The sequence below is a fragment of the Stegostoma tigrinum genome, chromosome 5, assembly GCF_030684315.1.
Source record: "Stegostoma tigrinum isolate sSteTig4 chromosome 5, sSteTig4.hap1, whole genome shotgun sequence".
NCBI lineage: Eukaryota > Metazoa > Chordata > Chondrichthyes > Orectolobiformes > Stegostomatidae > Stegostoma > Stegostoma tigrinum.
The window spans coordinates 32,250,137-32,278,128 of NC_081358.1; the positions used below are offsets into that span (position 1 = coordinate 32,250,137).

General features: G+C 40.4%; 1 protein-coding gene across 6 annotated transcripts; it reads right to left on the reverse strand.

Annotated features, from left to right (window-relative positions):
- Nucleotides 1-591: 591 nt before the first annotated feature.
- On the reverse strand, nucleotides 592-27,992 carry mtfr1 (mitochondrial fission regulator 1). 6 transcript variants are annotated; one of them, XM_048528920.2, is made up of 9 exons: nucleotides 27,841-27,992; nucleotides 26,501-26,630; nucleotides 23,841-23,978; nucleotides 22,940-23,038; nucleotides 17,666-17,787; nucleotides 15,746-15,984; nucleotides 14,274-14,511; nucleotides 5,040-5,199; nucleotides 592-4,484 (listed from the first exon to the last, which is right to left on the reverse strand). In XM_048528920.2, the coding sequence occupies exons 3-9, from the start codon at nucleotides 23,904-23,906 to the stop codon at nucleotides 4,416-4,418; spliced, it is 993 nt and encodes a 330-aa protein (XP_048384877.1). In that variant the 5' UTR covers nucleotides 23,907-23,978; nucleotides 26,501-26,630; nucleotides 27,841-27,992; the 3' UTR covers nucleotides 592-4,415. The 6 variants fall into 6 exon arrangements, with proteins under 6 accessions (XP_048384877.1, XP_048384879.1, XP_048384878.1 ...); XM_048528922.2 differs by lacking the exon at nucleotides 27,841-27,992 and adding an exon at nucleotides 27,201-27,482; XM_048528921.2 differs by lacking the exon at nucleotides 26,501-26,630.

Below are 27,992 nucleotides of genomic sequence, written 5' to 3' on the forward strand. Positions count from 1 at the left end.
CACTTCTAACTAGGCATGGATGTTAAGGGTCCTAAACTGACAAGTCTGGTTCCTGGACAGCTGAATAGTTGGTCAGTGTGCACAGTACAGTAAAAAGCCTTTGAAATGAAAGGCCAGGTGATGTGTCTCGTTAGTCAAATACCTAAAGCCTGAAGAAAACCAGTCTGTTTCCTTCCATCAGTTGCTGTAAACTGTTGCTTTTAAGCAGTAGGTCAGACTCAGTTTGTGAAACAATTGCTCTGTGCTTCTTCTGGAGAAGTGAAAGAACCGAAGGATTTGGAAAGCTGAAGGTACACCCCCCACCCCGGCACCATCAAATCCTAATGAGTGGTGCAATTAAACTGTTCCCTCCATGTTTTCCATATCTGTTCATAACACCAAAGTTTGTTGTCTGTATATATAACAAATAGTGATTTTTGTTAAGTTCTGAAATCCCATCCGTTTTTTCTGATTAACCTGCATTTCAGTCCATCAAACAGTTAATTTGGGGATTCTGCATTCTTTGATACATGCTTCAACTTTTGTGACAACTCTGGGAATATCAGCTTGATTTCCAGTATTCTATCCCAGTAAAGCTCAGCAGTAACTCTGTTGTTAAACATGATGGATCAGAGCTCTTATGACTGCACTCAAAGCATGCACAGAGTTCTGATTGCTTTTAATCACAGATATACTGGAGAATGAAATCTTTTACACAAAACAGTACACAACAGGCCAGGTTTATTCATTTAAAACTATGTTAAAAGGATGGCTAATCACGAGCAATATAAAGCAAAGTTTCATAATTTAATGGGCCTGAAGTTAAACTACCAACTTGTCTGCTGAATTCAGATGTAGGTGTGTTTCTCTTATTCATTTATGGGATGAGGGCATCGCTGGTTAATATTTATTGCCCATCCCTAAATGCCTAGAGGGCAGGTAAGAGTCAATCACAATGCTGTCTGGCATCATAAGAAACCAGAGCAGTTAAGGACAATAGTGAACCTGATGAGATTTTCCAACAATCGACAACAGTCAATGTTAAATTCTTTGTTCCAGCTTTTTGTTTTACACCATCTGTCACTGTAGGATTCCAACTTAGACCCCTACAACATTACCCCCGAGTTGTCTCTCTGCTTTTGGTACAATACAATAAGATACCGTATTGATGTGAAATATGCAGAAACAAGGCCAACAGAAACCAATTATTAAATAATGATAAAAAGTCATCACGTGATCTTAGTGCTACATTCATATTTCAAACAAAACTCATTTTTAAAAAAAAATTGTGCAACAATTGGAAATCCGAGTACCGAAAGAATGCAAAATTATTGTGGAATATTAATACAGCTGTTACACATTTTATATTCATCTTGGAATAGGTGCTACAACGTACATTAGCTCTCATGACAGAAAGCAATATGGTTACAATTAAATATCTTTCAAACACTTATCAGAAATGTTAGGTAGTGTATGATTTACTGACCACCTATATGTATTGCTGAAAAAAGGCATATTGTAATTTATGATTTTTTTTAAAATCTTGCATTCATTGGAACAATTTGTTAGAAGTACCAATGGAAAGAGAGAACATTTGTACTGCCCAGGTGTAAATTACTTTGCTATTGGATTCGGCCATAGATATTGCCATGTGGCATGCACAGATGTTGACTGACATACAGCTGCTAAGCTTTAAAATTTTAAACTAAACAAGTTGCCTGGCCAAAACATGCCCTGAATTATGAACTCAAGAACAGCGGTCACCATTTTTATTGAGTTTGTGCGAAGTATGTGTACCGTCTGATTAGGTCCCTTTGTATTTTTATATATAATAATATCCAGAGCGCAAGTACACACAACATCTAACAATTCTAAATTTGTTACTCACATTATTTTAGCACAATTAGGATTATCTAAGAAATGTCCAAGCATGGAATCAAAAATGTTGGATACCCTTTGAGTTTGTAAATTCAAGCTGATTGGGCTGGGTATACACAGTGCCTTGGCAGTGCGAACACTGAATGAAGACGCTGTTTGACATGTAACTACATGTCTTTGGTACATATGACCTCCCTATCAGGCAGCCCACCAGCACTGAAATTTTATATACATTATTTGTTTGTGTCTGATAGATGGAATTTTTTTGGCTTGACCACAGCACCCTATGTTAGTGGCAGTATGACCAACATTAAATATGATGTGGCAATTAGGCAACATTTGCTAAGTTAACCTGATATGAATGATGCTGATAACCAATTTGGGGATTGTCAGTCAGGTTCCCATGTGGCATCTGCATGCTTTTGAAGCTGTATGTATTAACATACAGGTCTCTATTCTTTGTAGACAGAAAGAACACCTACACAGCTACTTCAACTCAACAAACAGGTGATAGCTATGTTCTGGTATATTTCTTAGGGCTGTGCCTTGACCAGCGAGACAGTATTTAGCAACTAATCATCACTGTCTTCCCACAGTATCAGTGCTGTTTTCCCTTTCCATTGGTATTTTGAGTTAGAGAAAAAAAACTTCAAAAAGTGTGTCTATTCTCAGCAATACTCAGGTAATATTTTGACTGTGTTGAAGCTAGTGCACCTTTTCAAAACTTGAACAGCTTGCACCCAGGTTATAAAAAAAACTTCTCATTTTAAAAACTAGAGTTCTCAATACTAAGTCCAAACGACAATTTGTATTGCCTATTAATTAAAGCTAACGGATATATTTTAATGAATAACTGATTTTTCTTACTTTTCAGACTGCTGTGCCAACATTTAGCATGTTTTTCTAACTTTGTAAAGTTATATCTTTTAGCCAAAGTTACATCAATAGTGGTTTTGTTCCTTCAATCCCTGGTGTGGGTAGGATGGGACAAAGAAGTGGGGGTGGGGAAAGAACAAGGTGAGAGTAGAGAGGGTGAACTCACGGAACAACTATAACATCTTTTTTTCTGCCAGCTTTCAGGAGAAATTGATGTTGGGGAACAGATGTACTGCTTTAATGTAAAAAAGAGGCATGTTTCAAAAGAAACCTTACCTCTTTCTACACCAGCTTATTAAAAACTTTTCCCTATTTCTCTAAACTCATATGTCCAGGTAATATTTTGACTGTGTTGAAGATGGTGCACCTTTTCAAAATTTGAACAGCTTGCACCCAGGTTATAAAAAAAATTCCTCATTTTAAAAACTACACCAAAGCGATAGTTCCCCCAGTGAAAATAGAACAAAAAAAATTGAGCATAAGCACTGGAAATTTACAATTTGTACAAAATGGGAGTTAAAAATTTCAAGTATTTTTGGGTCTTCTGAACTTGGTCTTCCTTATTCCAATGCATTAGGATCTGGAGAATTTCAGTATCTGTAGTGTAGTTTTGATATAAATACTTTGATGGGTTAAGAAGCACCTTGTTGTTTGGTCAAAGCATTATGCAACAGCAGGTGTAGTCTATAAACTCCTAAACTTTCTTATTTCAAAGCATTTTATATAATACAAAACTAAATCTCTGGACCACCATTCATGTACAAAAATCATTAACATATGATGTACATATACACCTTGTATCCAATTATTAAAATTCTGAGCACGTATGCTGCAGCTTTCTGGTGTTCTGGATTTTCAGGAATAGTACTTAAAATGAGAGCTTTACCAATCAGGATTTGTTATAAATTAAATAGTTATAAAGAATAATAATTAACATTACCATCTTTTTTAGTTGGTTCATCCTTTAGTCACTTGTTAAACTTCTGTTCATGCAGGAAGGATTGGGCTTTCAGAAGCTAAATAAGATCAGTAAGCAATAATCGATGCAAACCAATTGATAACTCAACACTAACTCATGGTAAGTCAAACCTTGTGCATCAATGACTGTAGTGCCGTAGAATGTCATTTTCATCAGCATTCGTAATTAAAATGAAAAGAACACAACAAAAATTGATAAATTTTAAAAACCAAACAATCAAAGGGTCTATGATACGTAATTACATTTTAGGAACAGTGTGCAACATTACCTATTATAAATCCACAACATTTATCCTAAGGTACTACCACGTAAACAATAATAAGCTGTGGTGATGTGAACACCAAAGCAGAAAAAATTGTTATGGCTTATTTAAAATATAATTTAGAGAAAAACTAATCAATTTAGGTCTCTTTGGGTGCCGTATTCACAACAAATCTACAAACAGCAATGCGATAACTTCAAACATTAGAATTTGGCACAAATATGTCATTTCATTGTGAATACATGCAAAATACAAACTGGTATAAAACAGCCGTGGACCAGAATATTAAAATATTCATTTTTGAAACCTGATTTTATAAATATTGCTCATGTAAACTACTGAAAATTGTGTAGTGGCAGCATTTCTTCATACAATTAAATCTAAGCAAATTAAAGTCAAGTAGAGGCAAAGCGTAACCCCCCCCCTGCCCTAAGCATCCAATCAAGACTGAGATGACGTTTCCAACAATGGGTTTCTCTTTCCAGTTGGTTTCAGCATGTGTTGTCCAAACTATGAGAAAGAAAAAAAGTATAAAATTTTGTATTAAACTCAAACCTTCCATTCATATCATTACATTCGCAAAGCATTTTAAATCGAAAATTAGCCCATCAGAATAGAACAATAAATACATATAATAAATGAAGGAATAAAGGAATGAAGGCTGAGTGAGTCGGAAAGATAACAAATGGTTTGATTCCAAATTGAACTTGAGCAGGTTTTTAAAGATGAAAGTAGAATTGAGAAGCAAAATAGTTAGGAAAAGAACGCCAGAATAGCACCAAGACATCTGCAGACTCTAAAACCAAAGGTGGGGGAATGGAGGAGGATAATGTAATAAAGGCTAGAGTTAAAAGACTAAGAACAGTGATAGAGATAGAAAGTTGAAAGATAGCAGGTGTTGCAGCATTTTGAAAAATGTGTTCTTTCTATATAGTAGCGAGGACATCACAAACTAAAAAGTAAAAAATTTAAAGATATTACCTCAAATTCAGATCAGTGCCTTCATATTTCTGAAAGACTTTGAATAGAAATGAATTATGAAAAGCTGCCTTAAAATCCACTGACCTTTGGGGGTTCTGCCTGGAAGTTAGAATTTGAAGGTCGATTTTCACTACAATGATCATTTTTGTAGCGGTGTGCAAATTTGCGCTTCAAAGCTGCTGCTATTAAAGCTGTTGGATCAGCTGTATGTTGATCTGGTTTGGGCTTTAAATCATCCACAGATCTGTAATGAAATTTTTGTTTTTACGTTCAAGTGACTTAACTGCATTTTAAAACACCAGTTTACACTACTTTCCAATGTGACCCTCTTCCATTTACATCAAATTTTATTTCCGTTGCCAATTTTCTAATTCATACATCTAAATTCTGCTACAAACTTTTTAATAAACCTTATCCACCATATTCTAAAAATCTATACACACATTCTAACTACTGTATTATTTTATCATTGAAAGACTTGCACTTTTCAAATATTACTTCAATAAATCTTTACTGGTTCATCTCCATTATTTCTTGTATTTTTGAATACTCATTAGTTTGAACTATAATGAAGAATAAGAATTTATCCGCTATTGGTATTAATATATGGTTAATCTGTGGTTGGTTCGCTCGCCAAGCTTGTTTGTTAGTTCACAAATGTTATATTACCCTGCTGGGTAACATCATCAGTGAAGCTCCAAAGAAGTGCTGTTGCGTTTTCCTGCCTGGTATTTAAACTCTGGAGTCTGCTGAAATTTGTTATCCGTTGTTAAATACTTGGTACAGATATTCTCCTTCGTTTTGGCGTAGTTCCAGGTTGTTGCACCATTTTGTCACTGGTATAAATAATGTTTTTATGCAACTCCGTCTGAGGGTGTTGGGGTGGTTGCTATTGAAATTCAGGACTTGATCCGTATGTGTGGTCTTTCTGTGTTCATTTGTCAAAAATTCCTCGTTGGCCCTGTGTTCTACCAGGGATTCTGTTCTAAGTCCAGGAATGGGAGCTGTTCGTTCTTTTCTTCTTCCCTGGTGAATTTAATGCTGGCGAGTGTTGTTTATAAGTTGGGAGGTCTCGTCTAGTTTAGTCCATTTGATGTTGACGAAAGTGCGATCCACATATCTACAGAAGGGCGATGCTTTCAAGTCACTGCATCACTGCTACTGCTATTAGTCCGGAGATAGGTGACCCCTGTGTCCTGTTGAGTTGTTCATAGATTTGGCCATTAAAGGTCAAGTGGGTCATGATGCATAGGTCCAGTAGTTTCAGCATGTGGTCTATGGAGATGGCGTCACTTGGGTTTTGTTCTTTTAGAAGTTGTTAGTATTTTTCTTGCCAGTAATGTCAAAGGACACCATGGTCTTGGTTTTGTCCTCGTCTATTCTTGTGTCTTTGAGGGAATTGAGGAACTCCTGGGCAGAGTTGTTTGAGTGGGGTGACTTGCTGATGAGGTGCTTTAGTCTTCCTTGTAACTCCTAGGCTAACCTGGGTCTGAGGATTACTTCTAGTTTGTGTACTTTTGGAAGGCTGCAAGATCAGAGTGGGGGGATGCTGACTGATTGTTCTATCATCTACCAAGTATTTAAAGACAACAGATTCCTGAACAGCTGGGTCTGATGATGCCCATCACACAAACAAGAAGATACAGTACGCCCTAACACACATCACGTCATCATACATCAAGAACATATCCGAGATGACCACAAGACTCCTATGACCATTGGGCATCAGACTGGCACACAAACCTACGTCCACCCTACGCCAACTGCTAACTCAAACCAAAGACCCCTTACCCACTATGGACAGAACCTATGTGATATACATCATTCCATGCAAAGACTGCAACAAACATTACATTGGACAGACAGGCAGGAAGCTGGCCACAAGAATGCACAAACACCAACCAGCAACAAAAAGGCAAGACCACTACTCACTCATCTCCATTTACACAGGATATGGAGAACCATCAGTTTGATTGGGACAATATCAAGATCCGAGGACAGGCCAAACAGAGACAAGCACGGGAATTTCTACAAGTTTGGTTCTCCACCAAGAAGGGCATAAATAAACATGAAGAATTAGACCCTATACGTATGCCACTGTGAAGAAAAACCAGAAGTGAGGTAAACAATTCCAATAGAACCCAGAGTTTAAATACCAGGAGGGAAAATACAACAGCGTCTCATCAGATGATGTTACCCAGCAGGGTAATGAAATGTCTGTGAACTAATGAATCAGCTTAGCGAACAAACCAACCACAGCAATTACAACCCGAACTACAGATCTACTCGTGAACCTTAGATATGGTTAATTTGATTTATTTTTGTCTCCTTTCCTTATCAGAACATGACACTGGCTATCCTTCAATCCCTCAATATAGTTTGAGATTTCTAAGGAATGTTGATAAATTGTGGTCTGCAGAGTGGTTGGCCAATGGGTTGTATCTGGGGAGAGCTATTGGCCTGAGAATGGCTGTCACCAGTTGAAGTGAAACAGGGGCAATGTGTGCTCATGTTTTTTTCTGTTTATAAAGAAGTGTTCTGTGTGTTAATGTGTGTACCTTACAGTATGTGGAAGTGCAGCAAACTGCAAGCCTGACTGACGATCCTAAATCTTAGTACGCTCATGTTTAGTTAGCAAACATAAACCAATTGGAGAAACAGAATTTTGCGAGCAGGTATTGTTGGTTGGATACAGTCACTAACTTGCCTGTTGCGAACAAAGTGATATGATGTTTGATATGATCCATCAGTCTTTGTGACATCTGCCTCTAACTAGATTTCCAGAAGGCATTTAACAAGGTGCTGCATAAAAGACTGAGCAGAAGGTTAGATCCCAAAGGGGTTAAGGGTAGAGTACTGGCTTGATTTGAGGATTGGCTGACTGATAGAAAACCGAGGGTTAGGAGAAACGGGTTCTTCTCTGAATGGCCAACTTTAACTAGTTGGGTGCCTCAGGGTTCAGTTTGCAGACATCAACTATTTACAATCTATATAAATGTTACAGAGTGTAACATAGCAAAGTTCGCAGATGATACTAAAATAGGTGGGAAAGTAGGCTGTGATGAGGAGATAGAGTTTATAGATGGATATTGATAGGCTAGGATAACTGACCAGATTCAGACCGATGTGATCATGTAGGTAAGTGCGTGGTTGTCCATTTTAGCTAGAAAAATAAAAGGTCAAATTATTATTTAAATGGGAAGCACATTCAAAGTGCACGAGTTACAGAAAGTAGGAAAGCAGGTGCAGCATATCATAAGAAAGGCAAATGAAATCCTGACATTTACTGCAAAAGGACTGGATTATAAAAGTAAAAAAGTGTTGTTATAATTATACAAGGTGTTGGCGAGACCACACCTGGCGTACTGGGTCCAATTTTAGTCTACTTACTTGAGGAAGGATATGGTGGCACTGGAGGCAGTTCACCAGGTTGACGCCCAGGGGTGAAAAGGCTGTTGTTGAGGATCAGTTGATTAGCTTGGGTTTGTACTCGCTGGAGGTCGGGGTCGGTTGGGGGCAGGGGGGAAGGGCTTCCAATTGAAATTTATAGAATGCTATAGGGGATTGATACGGTGGACATTGAACAGATGTTCCCCCTTGTGGGACAGTCTCAAAGAGGAGATCATAGATATAAAGTGACAGGAGGTAGGTTCAAAACTGAGATGAGGAGAAACTACTTCTCTCAGAAGGTTGCGAATCTGTAGAACTCACTGCCGCAGACTGCAGTAGAGGCAGAATCAATCAATACATTCAAGAAAGAAATAGACATATTTCTGATGAAAAGCAAGATAAAGGGGTATGTGGAGCTGGCAAGAAAGTGCAGTTGAGGCCAGGATAAGATCAGTCATAAACATGTTAAATGATGGAGCGAGCTCAAAAGGACGATTTGCCTACTCCTCTTCCTAATTCCTATGTTCCTATGCTTAAAACATAGCATCAGGCTGGCAGTGAATTGCATACACCATGCTATTCACTTGCAATGACAAGCAGAACATATTTTGTCCTGACAGCAGTATCCTCATTTTGACAAACATCATAGGCTTGCAGTGTGGTGCAACTGTGTGTACTGTAAGTTGCATATATTTATACATCGGCTGAGCTTGCATAAAAAAATGCACAGAGATAGTAGGAACTGCTGATGCTGGAGAATCTGGTGCAGAGCTGGATGAACATAGTAGGCCAAGCAGCATCAGAAGAGCAGGAAGGCTGATGCTTCAGGCCAAGACCCTCCTTCAGAAATGGGGGAGGGGAAGGAGGTTCTGAAATAAATAGGAAGGGAAGGGGAGGCGGATAGAAGACGGAAGAGGAGAAGATAGGTGGAGAGGAAACAGACAGGTCAAAGAGATGATAATGGAGCCAGTAAAAAAGGTGAGTGTAAGCAGGGAGATGGGAGGAGATAGGTCAGTCCAGGGAGGTCGGACAGGTCAAAGGGGCGGCATGAGGTTAGTAGGTAGGAGATGGGGCAGGGGTTTCAGGTGGGTGGAGGGGAGAGGTGCGAGGAAGGACAGAGTAGGGAGGCGGGGACAAGCTGGGCTAGTTTTGGGATGCGGTACGGCGAGGGGAGATTTTGAAGCTCGTGAAATCCACATTGATATCATTGGGCTGTAGGGTTCCCAAGCGGAAAATGAGTTGCTGTTCCTGCAATCTTCGGGTGGCATTGTTGTGGCATTGCAGGAGGCCCAGGATGGAAATGTCATCTCAGGAGTGGGAGGGGGAGTTGAAATGTTTTGCGACTGGGAGGTGCAGTTGTTTAGTGTGAACCGACCGTAGGTGTTCTTGCAAAGCGGTCCTGAAGCCTCTGCTTGGTTTCCCCAATGTAGATGAGGCCACAACGGAACAGAAGCAGGCAGTGCAGTACCCCCTTGATCATGACCCCACCCCAAAACACCAAACCATCATCTGTCAAACCATCCACAACCTCATCAACTCAGGTGACCTCCCAGCCACAGCCTCCAACCTCATTGCTCCACAGCCCCACACTGCTTGCTACTAACTCCTTCCCAAAATCCACAAACCTGACTGCCCTGGGTCGATCCATTGTCTCTGCCTGCTCCTGCCCCACCGAACTTATCTCCACCTATCTCGACTCCATTTTCTCCTCCTTGGTCCAGGAACTCCCCACCTACGTCCATGACACCACCTACACCCTCCACTACCTCCAGAACTTCCAATTCCCTGGTCCCCAACACTTCATCTTTACCATGGACATCCAGTCCCTATATACCTGCATTCCCCATACAGAGGGCCTAAAGGCCCTTTGCTTCTTCCTGTCCCGCAGGCCCAACCAGTCCCCTTCCACTGACACCCTCACCTGCACCCTCAACTTCTCTTTCAATGCTCCCACTTCCTACAGACAAAGGGATTGGCCATGGGTACCCGCATGGGCCCAAGCTATGCCTGCCTCTTTGTAGGTTACGTGGAACAATCCCTCTTCCATACACACACTGGCCCTAAACCCCACCTCTTCCTTTGTTACATTGATGACTGTATCAGCGCTGCCTTGTGCTTCCATGAGGAGCTCAAACAGTTCACCCACTTCACCAACACCTTCCACCCCAACCTTAAGTTCACCTCGACCATCTCTAATACCTCTCTATCCTTCCTGGACCTCTGTCAACCAACTAGAAACCGATATCCATTTCAAGCCCACCGACTCCCACAGCTACCTAGAATAAATCTCCCCCCAACTTTCCGGCAAAAATGCCATCCCCTATTCCCAATTCATTTGCCTCCGTATCTGCTCCCAGGATGAGGCATTTCACTCCCATACATCTCAGATGTCCTCGTTTTTCAAGGACTGCAACATCTCCCCCTCAGTGGTCAAGAACGCCCTCGACCATGTCTCCCGCATTTCCTGCAACTCATCTCTCACATCCCCCTCCCCGCAATAACAATCAAGACAGAATCCCCCTCATCCTCAGGTACCACCGCACCAATCTCCGGATCCAACGCATCATCCTCCGACATTTCTGCCATCTGCAATCAGACCCCACCACAGACATTTTTCCATCCCTACCCTTATCTGCTTTCCAGAGGGACCACTCTCTCCGGGCCTCCCCTGTCCACTCCACACTCCCCTCCAGCCCCACCACACCCAGCACTTTTCCCTGCAACCGCAGGAAGTGCTACATCTGACCCTATACCTTCCCCCTCACCCCCATCCCAGGCTCGAAGACTTTCCACATCAAGCAGATGTTCACCTGCACATCTGCTAATGTGGTATCCTGCATTCGCGGTTCCCATTGTGGCCTCCTCTATATCGGGGAAACAAAGTGGATGCTTGGGGACCGCTTTGCAGAACACGTACCCTTGGTTCGCATTAAACAACTTCACCTCCCAGTCACTAACCATTTCAACTCCCCCTCCCATTCCGCAGACGACATGTCCATCCTGAGCCTCCTGCAAGTGCCACAACAATGCTATCCGAAGGTTACACAAACAGCAACTCATTCTGCTTGGGAACCCTGCAGCCCAATGGTATCAATGTGGATTTCACAAGCTTCAAAATATCCCCTCCCCCCAACCACATTCATCAGCCTAGCTCATCCCCGCCTCCCCAACCTGTCCTTCCTCCCACCGCCAGCCCCACCCCCATCTCCTATCTACGAACCTCATCCCGCCTCCTTGACCTGTCCATCCTGCCTGGACTGACCTATCCCCTCCTTAACTCCCCACATGCACTCACCTTTACTGGCTCCATCCCCGCCTCTTTGGCCTGTGTCTCCTATCCACCTCCCCCTCTCTATTTATTTCAGAATTCCCTTCCCTTCTCCACCCCGCCCCCCACCCCCCTTCCCTTCTCCATCCCGCCCCCCACCCCCCTTCCCTTCTCCATCCACCCACCCCTCCACGCCCCACTTTCTGAAGGAGTGTCTAGGCCCGAAACGTCAGCCTTCCTGCTCTTCTGATGCTGCTTGGCCTGGTGTTCATCCAGGTCTACACCTATACAAGGCAGCCATTCTCTGGTTTATTTTTGAGGGCAATGCCTTGACTTGAGTCAACCTGCCTGGTTTAACATTCAAATTGATAATTGTCATCTAACTGCTACATTCTCTAAGATTATGCCTCTACCAATTAGAACCCACCTGCCAACTAATTTGCATTCTCTTCTCATACAAATGTGGATTTCTCTCTACATTGTTAATTTTATGCAAATTGTCCTGCTGAATGCAAGACAGAAAGCTTTGACAAAATGAGACTTTCAGGTTTAGCTGCTTGGGTTCTTATTTTAGTTTAAAACTGCCAATGCGTATTGGCTTAGAAATAAAAATCAAAATTAGCCTTCTTAAACTGTATTCAGATACCAGCTTAGAAGCAGATGAAAAGATAAACATGAATCATGAGAATAACAAGGTGTAGAGCTGGGTGAAGATAATAAAATGTGAGGCTGGATGAACACAGCAGGCCAAGCAGCATCTCAGGAGCACAAAAGCTGACGTTTCGGGCCCAGACCCTTCATCAGAGAGGGGGATGGGGAGAGGGAACCGGAACAAATAGGGAGAGAGGGGGAGGCGGGCCGAAGATGGAGAGTAAAGAAGATAGGTGGAGAGAGTATAGGTGGGGAGGTAGGGAGGGGATAGGTCAGTTCAGGGAAGACGGACAGGTCAAGGAGGTGGGATGAGGTTAGTAGGTAGATGGGGGTGCGGCTTGGGGTGGGAGGAAGGGATGGGTGAGAGGAAGAACCGGTTAGGGAGGCAGAGACAGGTTGGACTGGTTTTGGGATGCAGTGGGTGGGGGGGGAAAGAGCTGGGCTGGTTGTGTGGTGCAGTGGGGGGAGGGGACGAACTGGGCTGGTTTAGGGCTGCAGTAGGGGAAGGGGAGATTTTGAAACTGGTGAAGTCCACATTGATACCATATGGCTGCAGGGTTCCCAGGCGGAATATGAGTTGCTGTTCCTGCAACCTTCGGGTGGCATCATTGTGGCAGTGCAGGAGGGCCATGATGGACATGTCATCTAGAGAATGGGAGGGGGAGTGGAAATGGTTTGCGACTGGGAGGTGCAGTTGTTTGTTGCGAACTGAGCGGAGGTGTTCTGCAAAGCGGTCCCCAAGCCTCCGCTTGGTTTCCCCAATGTAGAGGAGGCCGCACCGGGTACAGTGGATGCAGTATACCACATTGGCAGATGTGCAGGTGAACCTCTGCTTAATGTGGAATGTCATCTTGGGGCCTGGGATAGGGGTGAGGGAGGAGGTGTGGGGGCACATCAGGCCGAGCAGCAGGAAGGCTGACATTTCAGTTCTAGCCCCAGGCCCGAAACATCAGCTTTCCTGCTCCTCTGATGCTGCTTGGCCGGCTGTGTTCATCCAGCTCCAGACCTTGTTATTTCAGATTCTCCAGCATCTGCGATTCCTGTTATCTCAAACATGAATCATGCTATTGTTACTTCTTAGCCATGAATTTGACAGTCACAAAACAAAGCTAAAAGGGTACATTCTTATTAATCAAGTGGTGCATTCCCAAATTGTGGCAGCATTATTTTAAAATGCTCTCATTACCTGATAACTTTTTGCATCTCAATAAAATTTTCTCCAATGCTTGTTTCAATTTCTTAAAATGTCAAAACACTTTCTCATTTTGCGTCGTGTCACACCCTTACACTGCTTCTCATTTTCTTACAAGTAGCTGTTCACAAGGGCCAACTCAATCTCTCTGACAAGACTTTTGCTTTGTTTGCTACCCCAACTCCCTCACCTTCTACTGACCAATTACTCTTTAAAATCACTTATTTTCAATAGTTGAAATGAAAAGCTAAAAATTCTGGAAATACGCAGCTATTCAGCCAGCACTTGTGAAGAAAAATCAGAATAACTATTCAAGTTGATGGCCTTGTCAGGTCTAGAAAGTTAGAAAGCTCTACTTTTCTTTCCAACTAATGCTGCCTGACTGCTGAGTATTTCCATCATTTGTAGTGCATGCTTTTAGAACATCTGTTTTATAAACAGAAGTACATATTTCCAGTGTGATACTCCCAAAATAATCTTAAAACTTGATTAGTCATAAAGAATAACATAAGTGAGTTATAATCTTGACAGTTTTATCTCGGCTCCTTTGTTAACATCTGAAAAGCCTTGGTGAACCAGGAGGGGGAAAAAAAAGTTAAGGGCAACAGTTAGCAAGAACTGTGGTTGCTGGAGTCGGAGACAACAGTGTGGAGCTGGAGGAACACTGCAGGCCAGGCAGCAGAGGAGTAGGAAAGTTGACATTGAGACCCTAAACGTCATCTTTCCAGTTGCTGCCTGATGCTGCAGTGTTCCTCCAGCTCTACAGTGTGTTGTCTTTGCAGCTAAGAACAAGGGAAGGAATCTTAAAAATACCTACTTCTTTACAGAGCGTAGTTTCACCTTATCGATATCTTTTAAGACATCTAACATGTTCGGCAGATTTTCCTGTTTATGATTACATGTGATTTGACTACTGTCAGGTTTCTTTCCTCTTCTTTCTTTGATGAGGTCAATCACAGATTGACTACGTTGGAGAGCAGGTGAGGGTGGTAGAGGTGGGGGAGGTGGTGGAGGCAGCGGTGGAGCAGCACAAGATGGAATAACACCTGGTGTCACTGAACCAGAAGAAAAACAACAGGAATTTCAGAATCATTAATATCATACAGACTTGTTCTCAAAAACAACATGTTAAATTCTCTTTCACATCTGTGAAATACATTCTCTATATGTTTATTATAAAATATGGTGAAGTATTATAACCCAGTTCCATTTATTAGTTATACGGCAAAATTGAATTGCCTTACAAAAAAGCATAGCTTATGAATTTTTTTGTAAAGTAAGTTATTTTAAGCTACTTAGAGGGAAGAAGAAGAAAATGAGAGGAGAAAACTGAATCTGGGTGACAACAAATTGCTTTTTCAGCACTGGACCCCAGGACCACATAGTTAGCTGGGGAAAAAATTCTTTCTACCTTGCAAGCTTCTCACATGAAAATAAAAAATCAGTTGTATGAATCTAGTGTCCGGATGACATACCCACAACATAAAATTGCCTAAAAATTCAACACTAATGAGCAATTTTAGTAAATAAGAATATAACCTGTTCACAAACTGGAAAATATCATAATGGTGCTTTAGTAATTACATCTAATATCGGCCCAAACTTTGTTCCAGCAGCCCGTGAATGGTACCAACTTTTAGTTGCATATGCCCTACATTCTGTACAATGTCATTTTTGCCCTGCAGGTTGCTGTAAGTGCCAGACGAAAATGGTGTGACACCATAGAGAGAACAAAATGAACTATTCAGTTTGATGGATTGTACATTATTAACACAAAGTTTGATGATGAAAGTACAAATGGGTACACTAAAATTGTCAAATCTGGTACAGAAAGAGAAATACAGCCAAGTTGCTAAACTTGCAGATAACAAAGACAAACGGGAAAGTAATTTGCATTGGAGGAATAAGGAGGCTACAAAGGGATATAGATAGACAACTAAGTGGGCAAAGTTTTGGCAAATGATATATAATTTGGGAAAACTGCTGCAATTGCTCATTTTGATTAGAAGAATAAAAATCATATCTAAATATTAAGAGACTGCAGAGATGAAATGCTGAGTGTGTACTATTGCAAAAGGATAGATAGCAAAGTTCGATATAAGAATATCTGTGAACAATCCTCAAGTCTGCCCCAACAAAATAACTCTTAACTCCTGAAATTTCAGTACGGTTCTATCAAAGGCATGAGTAGGTACACATATGTATAAGTGGGTATTGTTTCAATCAGTTAAAATTGCAATGATTTAAATGGATACTGTTTTAAAAATAAATATTGTATATTTGCCATACCTGCCAAGGGACTTCTTTGTTCTTGTATAGTTACAATCATGGCAATCTGTTCCCGTAACTTAGCAAGCTCATTCTCCAATATGTTGATTTTTTCCAATGCTGCATCACTGGCCATTGTGGGAGTTGCAGATTCCTTTTTGCAATTTCTTAAATTTGGTAAAGAAGCTTGCCTGCTGATAGGCCTTGGACAAGATGACGCCTGACGTTTGGGAAGGTCACCATCAAGTCGAATTTCTGACCTGTGAACACAAAAAAATTGTGTCAATGTGAGACAGAAACACTGGAAACTTAACTAGAGTTCTTAAAAAGAAAATTTAAAAGTTGGACAAAGTCCCATACAATTAGATAGTCATAAAGATACTTATTGCTCTGCAAGATAAATACTCACGCAGCCTGGTGCACTAGGCATTTTAATATACCAGGTTACTTTTTAAAAGACTCAAATGTTTAAAACATTATTTTCAAAAAGATTACCTTGGGTTTGAGAGATGCAATTTTTATTATATTGCTTATTTGAACAATGCGTTCAATGTTTAAATGTATAGCTATGTTTGACTTTTTGTGCTTATATAAATTGGTAAAATAACTTGAATTTTAGCTATAAAACAAGGTCTTATGTTCTATTGCTTTTGAATTCTGGTGTAACATATTGAAATTCAAGCCTGCCATTCCTGGAGTTGTTACAGAAGTTACTATGTTTTAAAAAGCATGCTTCTCCACTTCACCCACATTTAGATTCATTGATAGCTAGTATGGACCAGGTTTCTATACTAAATAAGAACGACTATTTATTACAAGTAAATAGTATCTAGCTGTATGTAAAGAATTATCTTGCTAGCAAGATAATTCTATCAGTTAAAAATCTAATCCACTTAACGGTCAACACAAAAAAAGGGTTATGGGCATAGGGAAAACAGGGAAAATAGTTAATATAATTCACATAATCTGTGGAGATAGTTCTTGTTCTAATCAAAACTTGGGTCTTCCTTCTTCAGGTGCTTTCACTGATTTGTAGGAGGCACAGGATGGTTGGTTTATGCTGAAAAAAGGGACTTAGTAAAAGTCGCAGCTTGCAGCAACTGCTGATGGAAGAATGTACCAGTTTTCTTCAGGCTTAAAGTGGGTTTTACAGGAGAGGATACAGAGTGAGTTTCTGAGCTGTTAGCAACTAGATGACTTTCCTTATCTTGTTAGTTGACTTGAGCTGTTCAGCTATCAGAGAACCAAATCACAGTTGTCGGCAGGCAGAAGGCCTTTGTTATTGATATCCGGTCACTAGTCCACAGGCCAACCAGCCATTTGTTGCTTTGACGGAGGTTTTGAAGCAGGGCCTTGAAGGCGGATAGAGATAGAGACAATGACGTTTAAAGAGGTAATTCTAGAGCTTTAGGCCTAGACAGAAGAAAGCACAACCACTGACGACAAAATGCTTGGAGAAGTCACAAGATAGACGTAGAGGAATTCAGATGTCTTGGAGAGTTGTAGGGCCAAGGACTTTGATGCCATAAGTAGTAACCACACAATGAAGGGATTCGAGGGTAGAGATGAGAATTTAAAATCCGAGTCTTTTGCAAACCAGGAACAAAAGGAAATTAATGAGCACAGCAATGACGGGTACTACCAGGAGAATCGAGGTTACAGCAATATGGAATATTAGCAGGAGTGCACTGGAATTGGCGAGTTTGGAGGCATTTGCAATTTTATCTTCGCAGACCATTTACATAACTGTTATCAAAACAGTGCTTAAGAAGTTTACATAATAAATGTAAATTAACTGACAAATAAAGATATTTTTGGTGCTACATTTCAGCATTGTGTCCTATTCAACATTGTTAATATTCACCTAAAGCAGGATATAGCTCATAAAACCATTTGCAACATACTTCAAGTTTTAACAATAGAAAGGTGATTAAAAAATACCTCATCTTGCTAAATGATTCCCCCTGGTCACACACAATCCAGGCTACATCAGCCAGGGAAGCAACTGCACCATTGTCTGACTCCGTAGAATTTTGATCAGCTTCTCCAAAACCATGGAAAATCTATTCAGGATGTTTTAAAAGATGATGATTATTCTCTACTCACAATGGCTAAATCCTTATCCGTCTTCTAATTTAAAATTTAGTATCTGTGGCTTAAAGATGATTTGGGGCAGAGTTCAGAGTTGAAGCCATTTTTGTGAAGGTTAACTTAAAACATCTAATTATTTTTAATGAGCTGTTTGAAAAATTCTGCAGCTGCTACAGTACACAATTCTTTGGTATGGAAAACATCCTTAATTTGGATAATTTTTGCCCACCCAAGCATATAGGAAACTAAAATCAGAGAGATACTTACTCCTTTGATGTTACTAAGTAGAAACCTTATGATCCTACCTCTTTATACGAATACAACTGCTTTGATAATTTAAATGCATTTGAATTTTCATACTGTTATCTCATGCTAGACGAGAAAGTGTGCTGAAAATATGATGCATAAAATTTCCCTATCAGATTTAATCTAGGAAGTAACAGTATTAATGATTCTAGGATGCACACACTGCTTCAAAGCTACCAAGCCCTGAAATACACCACGACATATGTATAACAGCTTATCATTTGTAAAATCTATGTAAATATAAAACATTTGCTGCACTCATGCCATCTTCACGTCACTGCCACTGAAATGTAAAAAATGAAGACCTTGCAGCAGAATGGTTTATACTATTCAAGTTAACTGAAGTTTCTGCTTCTGGTATCTTACTATGCAGTTAGCTCACACAGGGTCAATCTTAAAAAAAAATTCCCAGATCCATCATCGTCACAATAACCATAAGGTTATTAATTGATCCTATCTCATTACACATTGCTAGGTCTAGGATAGCCTGCTGTCAGGTTGGTTCCAGAATGTACTCATCTAAGAAACTATATTGAAGACATTATGAATTAATTTTCTAAGACACCTTTGCCAATCTAATTCTCCCATTCTACACGTAGATTAAAGTTACCCATGATTCTTGCATTACATTTCGTTATATGCCACACTTACATTCTTCCTGTACCCTCTATTCACTTGTTAAGGGGTCAATAAACTACACCCACATAGGACTTTTTGGCTTTTTTATCTGGTAGTCAATTAGCTTAGTTGGCTGAACTGCTGGTTTGCAATGCAGTGTAACGTCAGTGCAGGTTCAATTCTTGTTGCAGCTTGAGGTCCTTCCTTCTCAAACTGTCCTCTCGCCTCAGTTCTGGTGGCCCTCAGGTTATCTCTAAAGACAGCAGCACGATTGTCCTTGAGGACAGCAGCGATTTTATTTCTTATCTCTACTAAAACTGATGCTACATCTTGATCTTTTAAATTAAGCTCATCTTTCAATACCGAACTAATGCCATCCTTGATTAACAGAATGATTCCACCAGCTTTCCCCAGTCTGTCATTTCAATATTTCAAATGCACTTCCACATTCAGGTCCCAGCTCTGATCACCTTTCAACCTCTGTAATACCCAACAGGTTATATACATATACCTCCTACTGTTGCTATCAATTCATACTTTTGTTACAAATGCTTACAACTATTTTTACTATTCCTGGCCTTATGTACTAATGCACTTATTTTACATTTTGTCCCTACCTGCCAAGCTTGTAATTATTACCCAAACTGCTGCCCTGCTCCATCGCTTTGCTCTTACTGTATACTTTGCCATATCATCACTCACTTGAATCCTTTCCTCTACCTAGTTAGGTGACAGAAGAATTCTGGTCCCAGCATGGTTCAGCCCCCAATTTCCAAAATACTGGTGTCAGTGCATGAAGAAATCAAAGCACATGCCCCAAACACCAATTTTTGATTAATCTCTGATCTTATTTACCCAATGTTTAAATTGCCTGTGATTCAATTAGTAATCTAGATATTACTGCCAAAGATTAGCCTCTAGCTACTCATACTCACTCTTTCCCTAGATCTACTCGTGTTGTTGGTACTTATATGGGCCATCATCTATGGATTCTCCCTTTTAGTCTAGTTCATTTGGCTCAAAAGGCAAAGTTTTACCAGAAGATTGTGGATTCAATCCCTGTGCCAAACATAAAAAAATTAAATTTCTACTCCAGTTCAGCATTGTATTAAGCTGATATTCTGCATGCTAACCTAGGTGGATTTAAAAGTTTGTACAGCACTTCCCTTAACCTGAAATTGCAAATGAATCAAATAGCCAGTTCATCTATGTGTATAGTTTTGCTTTATATTATTATAGCAGAGGTAGGTGGATTTGTGTTAAGCAAGGAGTTGAATGGTTTTTGGAGAGACAGAGGAATATGGAATAATCAGACCAGCCATGATTTTAACAAATAGCAGAAATAGCTAAATGGCTGAGTGGCTTACTTCTGCTACCAATATGCATGTTTGAGTGTTCCAACTGTAAGTTCCTCTTAAGGCCAGAGGATGTCCTGAACTCAGGTTGGTTAGTTGGGTCAGGATAGTTTGGGGATTATAGCTGCCTCAAGAGAGTGCCTGGGGATTGGAGTCTGTGTTATGTTCATTCAGTCATGCTGAAATTTTGACAAGTCACGTCAATATTTATTTCCAGGCTTTTAAATGTAGGTAATTCCTACACATGACTTACGTTAGAGAAATATGCACTGAATCCCTGACAGCACAAATCAGTCAATGGAGAGTCTAAACTTCCTGGGCAAGTACAGAGAGAGTGTATGTGCCACCCAAACCTGCTAGAGGAACCTGACTCATAATACTGCTTTAAGTACAGATTTCACTGGTCTGGAACTCAGAGGAACTGGGCTATTATATTTTGGTTAACAACTGGACAAACACAATTTTGCATGCAACTCCAAAACAAAATATTTAGTAAACAATTATGGGCACTGACCTGTATCAGGTACATTGCACAGTTTGATCAGAATGTGACTAGAACTATCAGGAAGAGAGAATAAAAATAGGCTGGCAAATAGAGAAAATAGTCAGACATTCAGATATCAGAGGATTTGTGTCATGTTATTGGTAAGCATTTTACAGTAATAGTTTGGATAATGTCAGAATGGTTACAAGCACAGAAGGATGTTACTTGGCCTAAAGAGTCTACCTGTAGGAACAATTCACCAAGCAACCTGCTACCCCCACAACAGTCTTGTACACTGTTTGTCAAAAAATAACAATTTAATTCCCTTAGCTGAGAAAATTTAAAACAAAATTATAAAAATGAAGAGCTGAGTAAAGATGAGTAAATGCTTATCACCTAAGAGATTCTGAACATTGAAATCCCTCAATGATTTACTGTAAGTGATTAGCCAAGTATGACTCAAGTAGAAATGAAGTTAAAAAACACAATAATGTCCAGATCACAAAAACTCTTTTTGGTCTGTTCGGCATATTAGTTTCTTGGTAATTTTTGACAAATTAAACCACAGCTATTTTTGAAAATCAATTCAAAGTTTATTGCCAAATGTTAGCCTTCAAATGTAATTAAAAATTCCCTCCTCCAAGCTACTCAGAGCAGGGTGATGAAGGTTAAACTTTGGATCAAAATGGATTGGCTACAAAAATATATCAACCTCACTTAGTTTCACTAATTTTTGGCTAGCATATGTGAAAGGGATAGAAATAGCTATTTTGCAATATTTAGTGAATAATATGACAGTTGTGGATATTCAACCAATGCGTCACTCTAATGCCAAACAGAAGTTTATTTTATCATTATGTTGTGGGCAAGATACCGTTACAAGAAATATTAACAGAACCAGTTAGGACATTCAAAAGATAGAGACAAAAAAGAGAGAAACTATAAATAATATTTAGTAAAGGTATATGTAAGGATCTGAACTTTAAAGCAATTTTTCACTTCAAGGCTACATTCAACCTATAATTGAAAAATATTCTATCCACTTTTATTAATTTGCAATAGCCAAAACAACATGTTTTTTGTTTGACATTGAGATACCAAAATGATACCATGTTCACTTTTCTCCCCCTATCAAGTAGAAGGAAATGTACCATATCTCTTTTCAGACTACAAGACTTTAAATGGTTGAAGACACTGAGCCAACTTAGTTGTATCAAGGCAAGTTCCGCTCTCCAGTGAAATATATAACCTATTTCAACTTTGCCTCCCAGTAATTTAAAAAGCTCTCAAACTTATTTGGTTGAAAACCCCCTTTCCAAACAGATTAGTAATCAATGAAATCCCACCTAAAATCACACAATGTACTAGTCATATGAAATTTCTGCATGCAAAAAAGATTGATTTAATAATGTTAAGAAAACAAGTACTCACTTAAGATGCAAGTGATTTATGGTGAATTTGCTTTCTACAGCAGAGTCTACTGCTGTATGCACTGCTCCTACGCCCTGCATATAATAGCTCGATCCACTCCCAACTTGTGGCTTGGATTTTACATTATTTCAGAGCTCTGAAAGTCTCTGCAGATCCATACTTGAGAAACACTAATAACTAACCCCAACTCAGCAGAAGGATTCATTGATAACAAGGTGTAGAGTCGGATGAACACAGGAGGCAAAGCAGCAGAGGAACAGGAAGGCTGACGTTTCGGGCCTAGACCCTTCTTCAGAACCTTTTTTCTGTCTAGGCCAGAAATGTCAGCCTTCCTGCTCCTCAGATGCTGTTTGGCCTGCTGTTTTCATCCAGCTCTACATCTTATTAGCTCAGATTCTCCAGCATCTGCAGTTCCTACCATCTCTGAAACAGGATTCATGTTCTTCCTTTTGGTCCAGATGACATGTTTAAGAAATAATAATGGCATGCGTGAATAACTGTGCCATCAGATTTCACCACACAATTTTAGTTGCAGCACATAAAAGCTTTATATAGTACCAAAAAAATTCTACAAAATAGAAACTAGTCATTAATCAAGACAAAATGTTTCTGCCACACAGAGTCAAATTTTCCTTCACTGTCCCTGACAGAGGATTACTACCTCACTCAGTCATCTGTCAATATTGTTCTTGAACCAGCCACATGCACTGTTAAACCAAATGTATTATTCACTATCAGTTTTCCCTCCCTTTCCAATCATGGGTATAGACCAGACACTATTGCAGGCTGCCACTATCACAACAAAATAAAAAAAATGTTTGAAAGAAATTTTACAATTCTCATTGATTTTTACATTAGTGATTATTCCTCTATCTACAGCACTAAGGAAACACAAACATTCAAACATAGTTTGTTACTGGTTTGTCTTACCTGAAAGTGAACTCTTGGACATGGTTTAAGAGGGAGGCTAGAACCTATTCTGCGAATAATACTGCGAGATGAACCATATGGCTTGTTTGACCAAAACGGCTACAAGTGGGGAAAAAATAACAGTTAGAGAATGGAATTTATGAGAAGTTCGTTTTCAGCTACAAGTGAATGTTTGAATTACTAATAAATCAAATTGTCGCCAGATTATATTTTTCTTTAAGAGTATATGAGTTATCTAAAGGTCCAAAAACAAATGCCATGTAAAAATACAGAATAACATACATAAGTTTAAAGCCAGTCTCTGCAATTGTGACCAAAAAACCATCAATTGTTATAGAAACTCATCTGATTCAGTTCCCTTTAAGGAAGGAAACCTATCATATTTATGCAGCCTAGCCAACATGCGACTCAAGACCACAGCATGTTGACTCTTAATTGCCCTCTGAAATGACCCAAGCAAGCTCAAGGGCAACAGGGATGGATAACAAAATCTGATCTTGGTAGTAAAACCACATCCACAAAAGAATAAATTTGAGAGAGAGGACTGTAATCCTGGATGAAAAAATGGTGGAAATTACAGCAGGTCAGGCAACATTCATAGAGTAATAGTAAGCTAATGTTTCAAAGGTCTCTACAGTAACTACATGTCTCTAGTGAAAAGTTATCTAGACTTGAAACATTAGCTTGCACACTCTCTCCATGGATGCTGTTTGACCTGCTATACTTTCCAGCAATTTTTGTTTTCAGTACAGATTCCAGCACGCAGTAATTTGGTCCTGAAATCTGGATCATAAGTTCACATTCAGACCTTTGTACATAAATTTTGATTACTTATGCAACCTCAGAGGGAAATCATATCTTGAATTAAAAATGTAAATCAGGAAAGAAATATTTAACTTACTGAATCCATGTCTATTCCAGCATATTCCAACATCATTCTAATCATCTGAACGAGGAATAATAACATTAAGGCCAAATCACAGCTTTGCAATCCACATAACTTGGGAGTCTAGAAGCTTTATGCAGTCCCATTGTTCAGCTGAAGGGAAGATACAATATAATCAGAAAGCTACATACAGAGATAATTTAAAACAAAAGTCATGAGAAACATTTAAAAATGTTTTTTTTCAGCCAAGAAAAAGCTCAACTCAGAACAAATGCAAACTTTTATACTATATAATACCACTGGACATTAGAGTAGCACACAAACCCATATCAATCTTACGACAACTGCTCACCCAAACCAAAGACACACTACCCACTATGGACATGACCAACAGCATATAAAAGATTCCCTGCAGAGGTTGTGACAAACACTACACTGGACAAGCAGGAAGGAAATTAACAACAAGGATACATGAACACCAACTGGCTACAAAAGACATGACCAATACTTGTCTCTATCCATGTGGATAAGGAGAACCACCAATTCGATTGGGACAACCCCAAGATCCTGGAACAAGCAGAGCAGAGGCAGACACGCGAGTTCCTAGAAGCCTGGTAGTCCATGAACAAAGCCAAAGATATAGAACCTGACCCCATATACACTGCATTGCGAAGGAAAACCGGAAGGGAGGTAATCCAGCTCAACAGACTCCAGAGTTTAAAAACCTGGCAAGAAAACACAATGGGGCTTCATTGGAGGTTGCACTGATGATGTTACCCAGCAGGGTAATGAAACATCTGCAGAACAACAAACCAGCTTGGCAAGCCAACTAACCACAACCTGAGCTACAAATCTACTCCAAAACCTTAGAGATACTATATAAGCCAAGAGCAGTTGAGTAAAAAAGTCTGTCTGAAGGTACTGCATTGCTTCTGTAACATCCTTGTAAAATGGTGCTGCTTTGGTCCTTAACTCCCTGTTAACACCACAGAAAGCTAAACTGCTTCAATGGTGCTAAACCTTTACTTTTCAAAAAGTAATTTGGTTGTTCATTTGAGGAGTTATGGTATTGGCATTATATTTAGTACATTGAAACAAAATGAGACTAAAGCAAAGCTCAACCCCTAACAGAGCTGATCGAGTGCATACATAAAATTGGCACCTATCCAACAATGTGGTATGTTGCCTAGATATGTCCTATGCACAAGACAAATCCATTCCAGTCAATTACTCTACTCTCAGTCTACTCTCGAACATCGGAGAAGTGATGGTGTTATCAACACAGTGCCATGAGGCAGCACTTTGCTTAGCAATAACCTGCAAACAGATGCTCATTTTGGGTTCTCCCAGGGTGACTCAGCTCCTGATCTCTTCAGAGGTCTAGTTCAGACATAGATGATATAGCTTAAATCCAGAGCAGAGGCAACAACAACTGACTTTAACACCAAGGCCACATTAAATCAACTGTGACATCAGGCAGCTTAGCAAGACTGGTGTCAATGAAAATTAGAGAAAACTGGTTAGTGCTGTATCCGACACAAAGGGAGATGATTGCGGTTGTTAGAAGTGAAGCACCTTACTCTCAGACATCTCCACAGGAACTTGTCAGGAGAGAGTCCGAAGCTCAAACATCTTCAGCTGCTTTATCAGCAACCTTTCCTCCATCATAAAGACAGAAGTTGGGATGTTTGCTGATGATTGCAATGTTCTTGACTCTCCAGACACTGCAGCAGCCCATGTCTAAATGCAGCAAGACCTGGACATTATCCAGGACTGGGCTGACAAATAACATGTGAACCACACAAATGCCATGCCAAGACCATCGCTAGCATGAGTGAATCTAACTATTTTGCCTTGACAGTCAATGTTATCATAATTGAAAGTCCCAACAGGGGGCATTCCATTGACCAGATGCTAAAATAGGCTAGCCAAATAGATATTATGTCTGCAAGATAAGGTCACAAGCTAGGAATCCAGCAATGAGAAACTAACCTCCCAACTCCTCAAAGCTTGTCCAACATCATGAAGGCTCAAATAAGGGGTTTGATGAAATAGTGTCCACCTGCCTGGACAAGTACATCTCCAATAACACTCAAGCAGCTTGAAATGATCCAGAACAAAGCAGCATACTTGATTAGCATCACATTCACAAACATATACTTCCTCCATTACCAACATTCAGTAGCACTTCACCAACACTCCTCAGACAGCACCTTCCAAACCCATGACCATCACCAACTCGAAGGAGAAGGGCAGTAGATACATGAAAACACCACCACCTGCAAGGTCCCCTCCAAGCCACTCATTAAGGCTTGAAAAAACAAACACCACTCTTCCAACATCATCAGGTTAATATCCTGGAACCATGTCCCTAACAACATTGTTGTTAACAACCTAGGCCTAACAGGTTCCAGCAGTTCAAGAATGCACTCACCACCAAAGGACAACTACAGACGGGCAATAAACACTGGAGTAGGCAGCAACACCCACAGTCCATGAGTGAATTAAAAAAGGTCAGTATGAAACCATCCTAGCATTCAATGTTCACAAAAGGTATCCTATAATCTATAATACTTTACATCTTTAAACATCTGTATTTGCATATTAAGATAGCTTTGCTTTTTAAAGTTTAAGCTCATGGTTTTCAATGTCTGCTGCTTATGTTATATACTTACCCTTTTTAACACTGCTGAATGTTCAGAATGAGTTCTAGACTGGTCTGGACACAGTTATAAAGTTCATACTTAGGGCTAGCCAGCATGAAGATCTTTGTAAGTGATGAGGGTCACCTCAAAATTCAGAGAACTAAAGAACAATGAATACAATGAACCCGCAGTCATGCAATCCAGTAATAAAAAGGTATATTACAGCTAGTTGTATGAACAACCAGATGCAAATCAGCAAGACATTCAATTTCTTCTAACCATTTTCAAAGTGTTATGTTCCACATTGGAAGCTTAATGAAATTTTGCTTCAGTATCTGGTACAAATTATTAATCTCCTCAAAGTATTCAGCAACAGAAAAATTAAACAAAAATTTAACATGAATCCAAATCCCTTAGTGAACATAAAGGTGCTGTTAGTATAGAATTCATAAATTTTGGAAGTCGATTTGCCTGATGATGCACCTCACACCCATTACTTGGTTTCTTTTGTCAGTGATATAACAAAGGCACCAATATGCTCAATCCCAGCCGAATAGCATTCCTAGACACTTGAAGCAAGAATAATTACTAAATGCGACTATCATGTTGGTTTCATTGCAGTACAAGCGAATAGCGACATGCGAATCCGTCTTGACAAGCGGCGTGTGCAGTAAGATTTATTTGACACAATCGGCACACAATGCTATTTCAGAAAAAATATTTTTAGAACCTTGTAGATACGGGGCTCCCCTGAATTCTTCGATAATGTGGTTGATCGTTCAGATAGCAAAAAAAATCCAATGTACAGAGATAACAGATCCGTCTTTTCTCGCCAAAGAGAACAGTGTGCACAAGGTTTCACATGATTGAATGAATCATTGAATCAGAGTCACGCAGCCCGGCCTGGAGGCTCTGTCAATGCCAGTAAATCCCAACAGTAAACAGGCTTAGCTCTCACTGGTTACTGGCAGACCCCGATGTCAATGAGATCCATTCAGACCCACTCCTCCCGCTACAGCCCCGCCTGGTCCGGTCTTCCCCTCCTCCCTCCCAGGGCCGCTCCGCTCTCTCGCTTCAGCCCCGCCCCCGGGTCCCAGCACGCACTGTGCCCCCCGCCCTGTCCGCTGTGCCCCACCTTCCGGCCTCTGCCCTGCCGGCTCAGTGCCCACCCCACCCTCCGGCCTCTGCCCTGCCAGCTCAGTACCCACCCCACCCTCCGGCCTCTGCCCTGCCAGCTCAGTGCCCACCCCACCCTCCGGCCTCTGCCCTGCCGGCTCTGTGTCTGCCCTCGGGCCCGTGTCCTGAAAGAGCGCGCGGACACCCACTTCCGGTGCGGCTCTAACCGCCGCCGTCGCGCGGAAAATATTTACCACAATCCCAGCCCCGTGTAACGGCGTGCGTTTAACAATCGGCACGGCTTCACTTCACCATTACTCAGCTTCTAAAAATTAAAATAAACGGCGGCACGTTCAAATCCACACCGGTAGGAGGTTGCCGACTGGGGGAGGGGGCGGCAATAAGA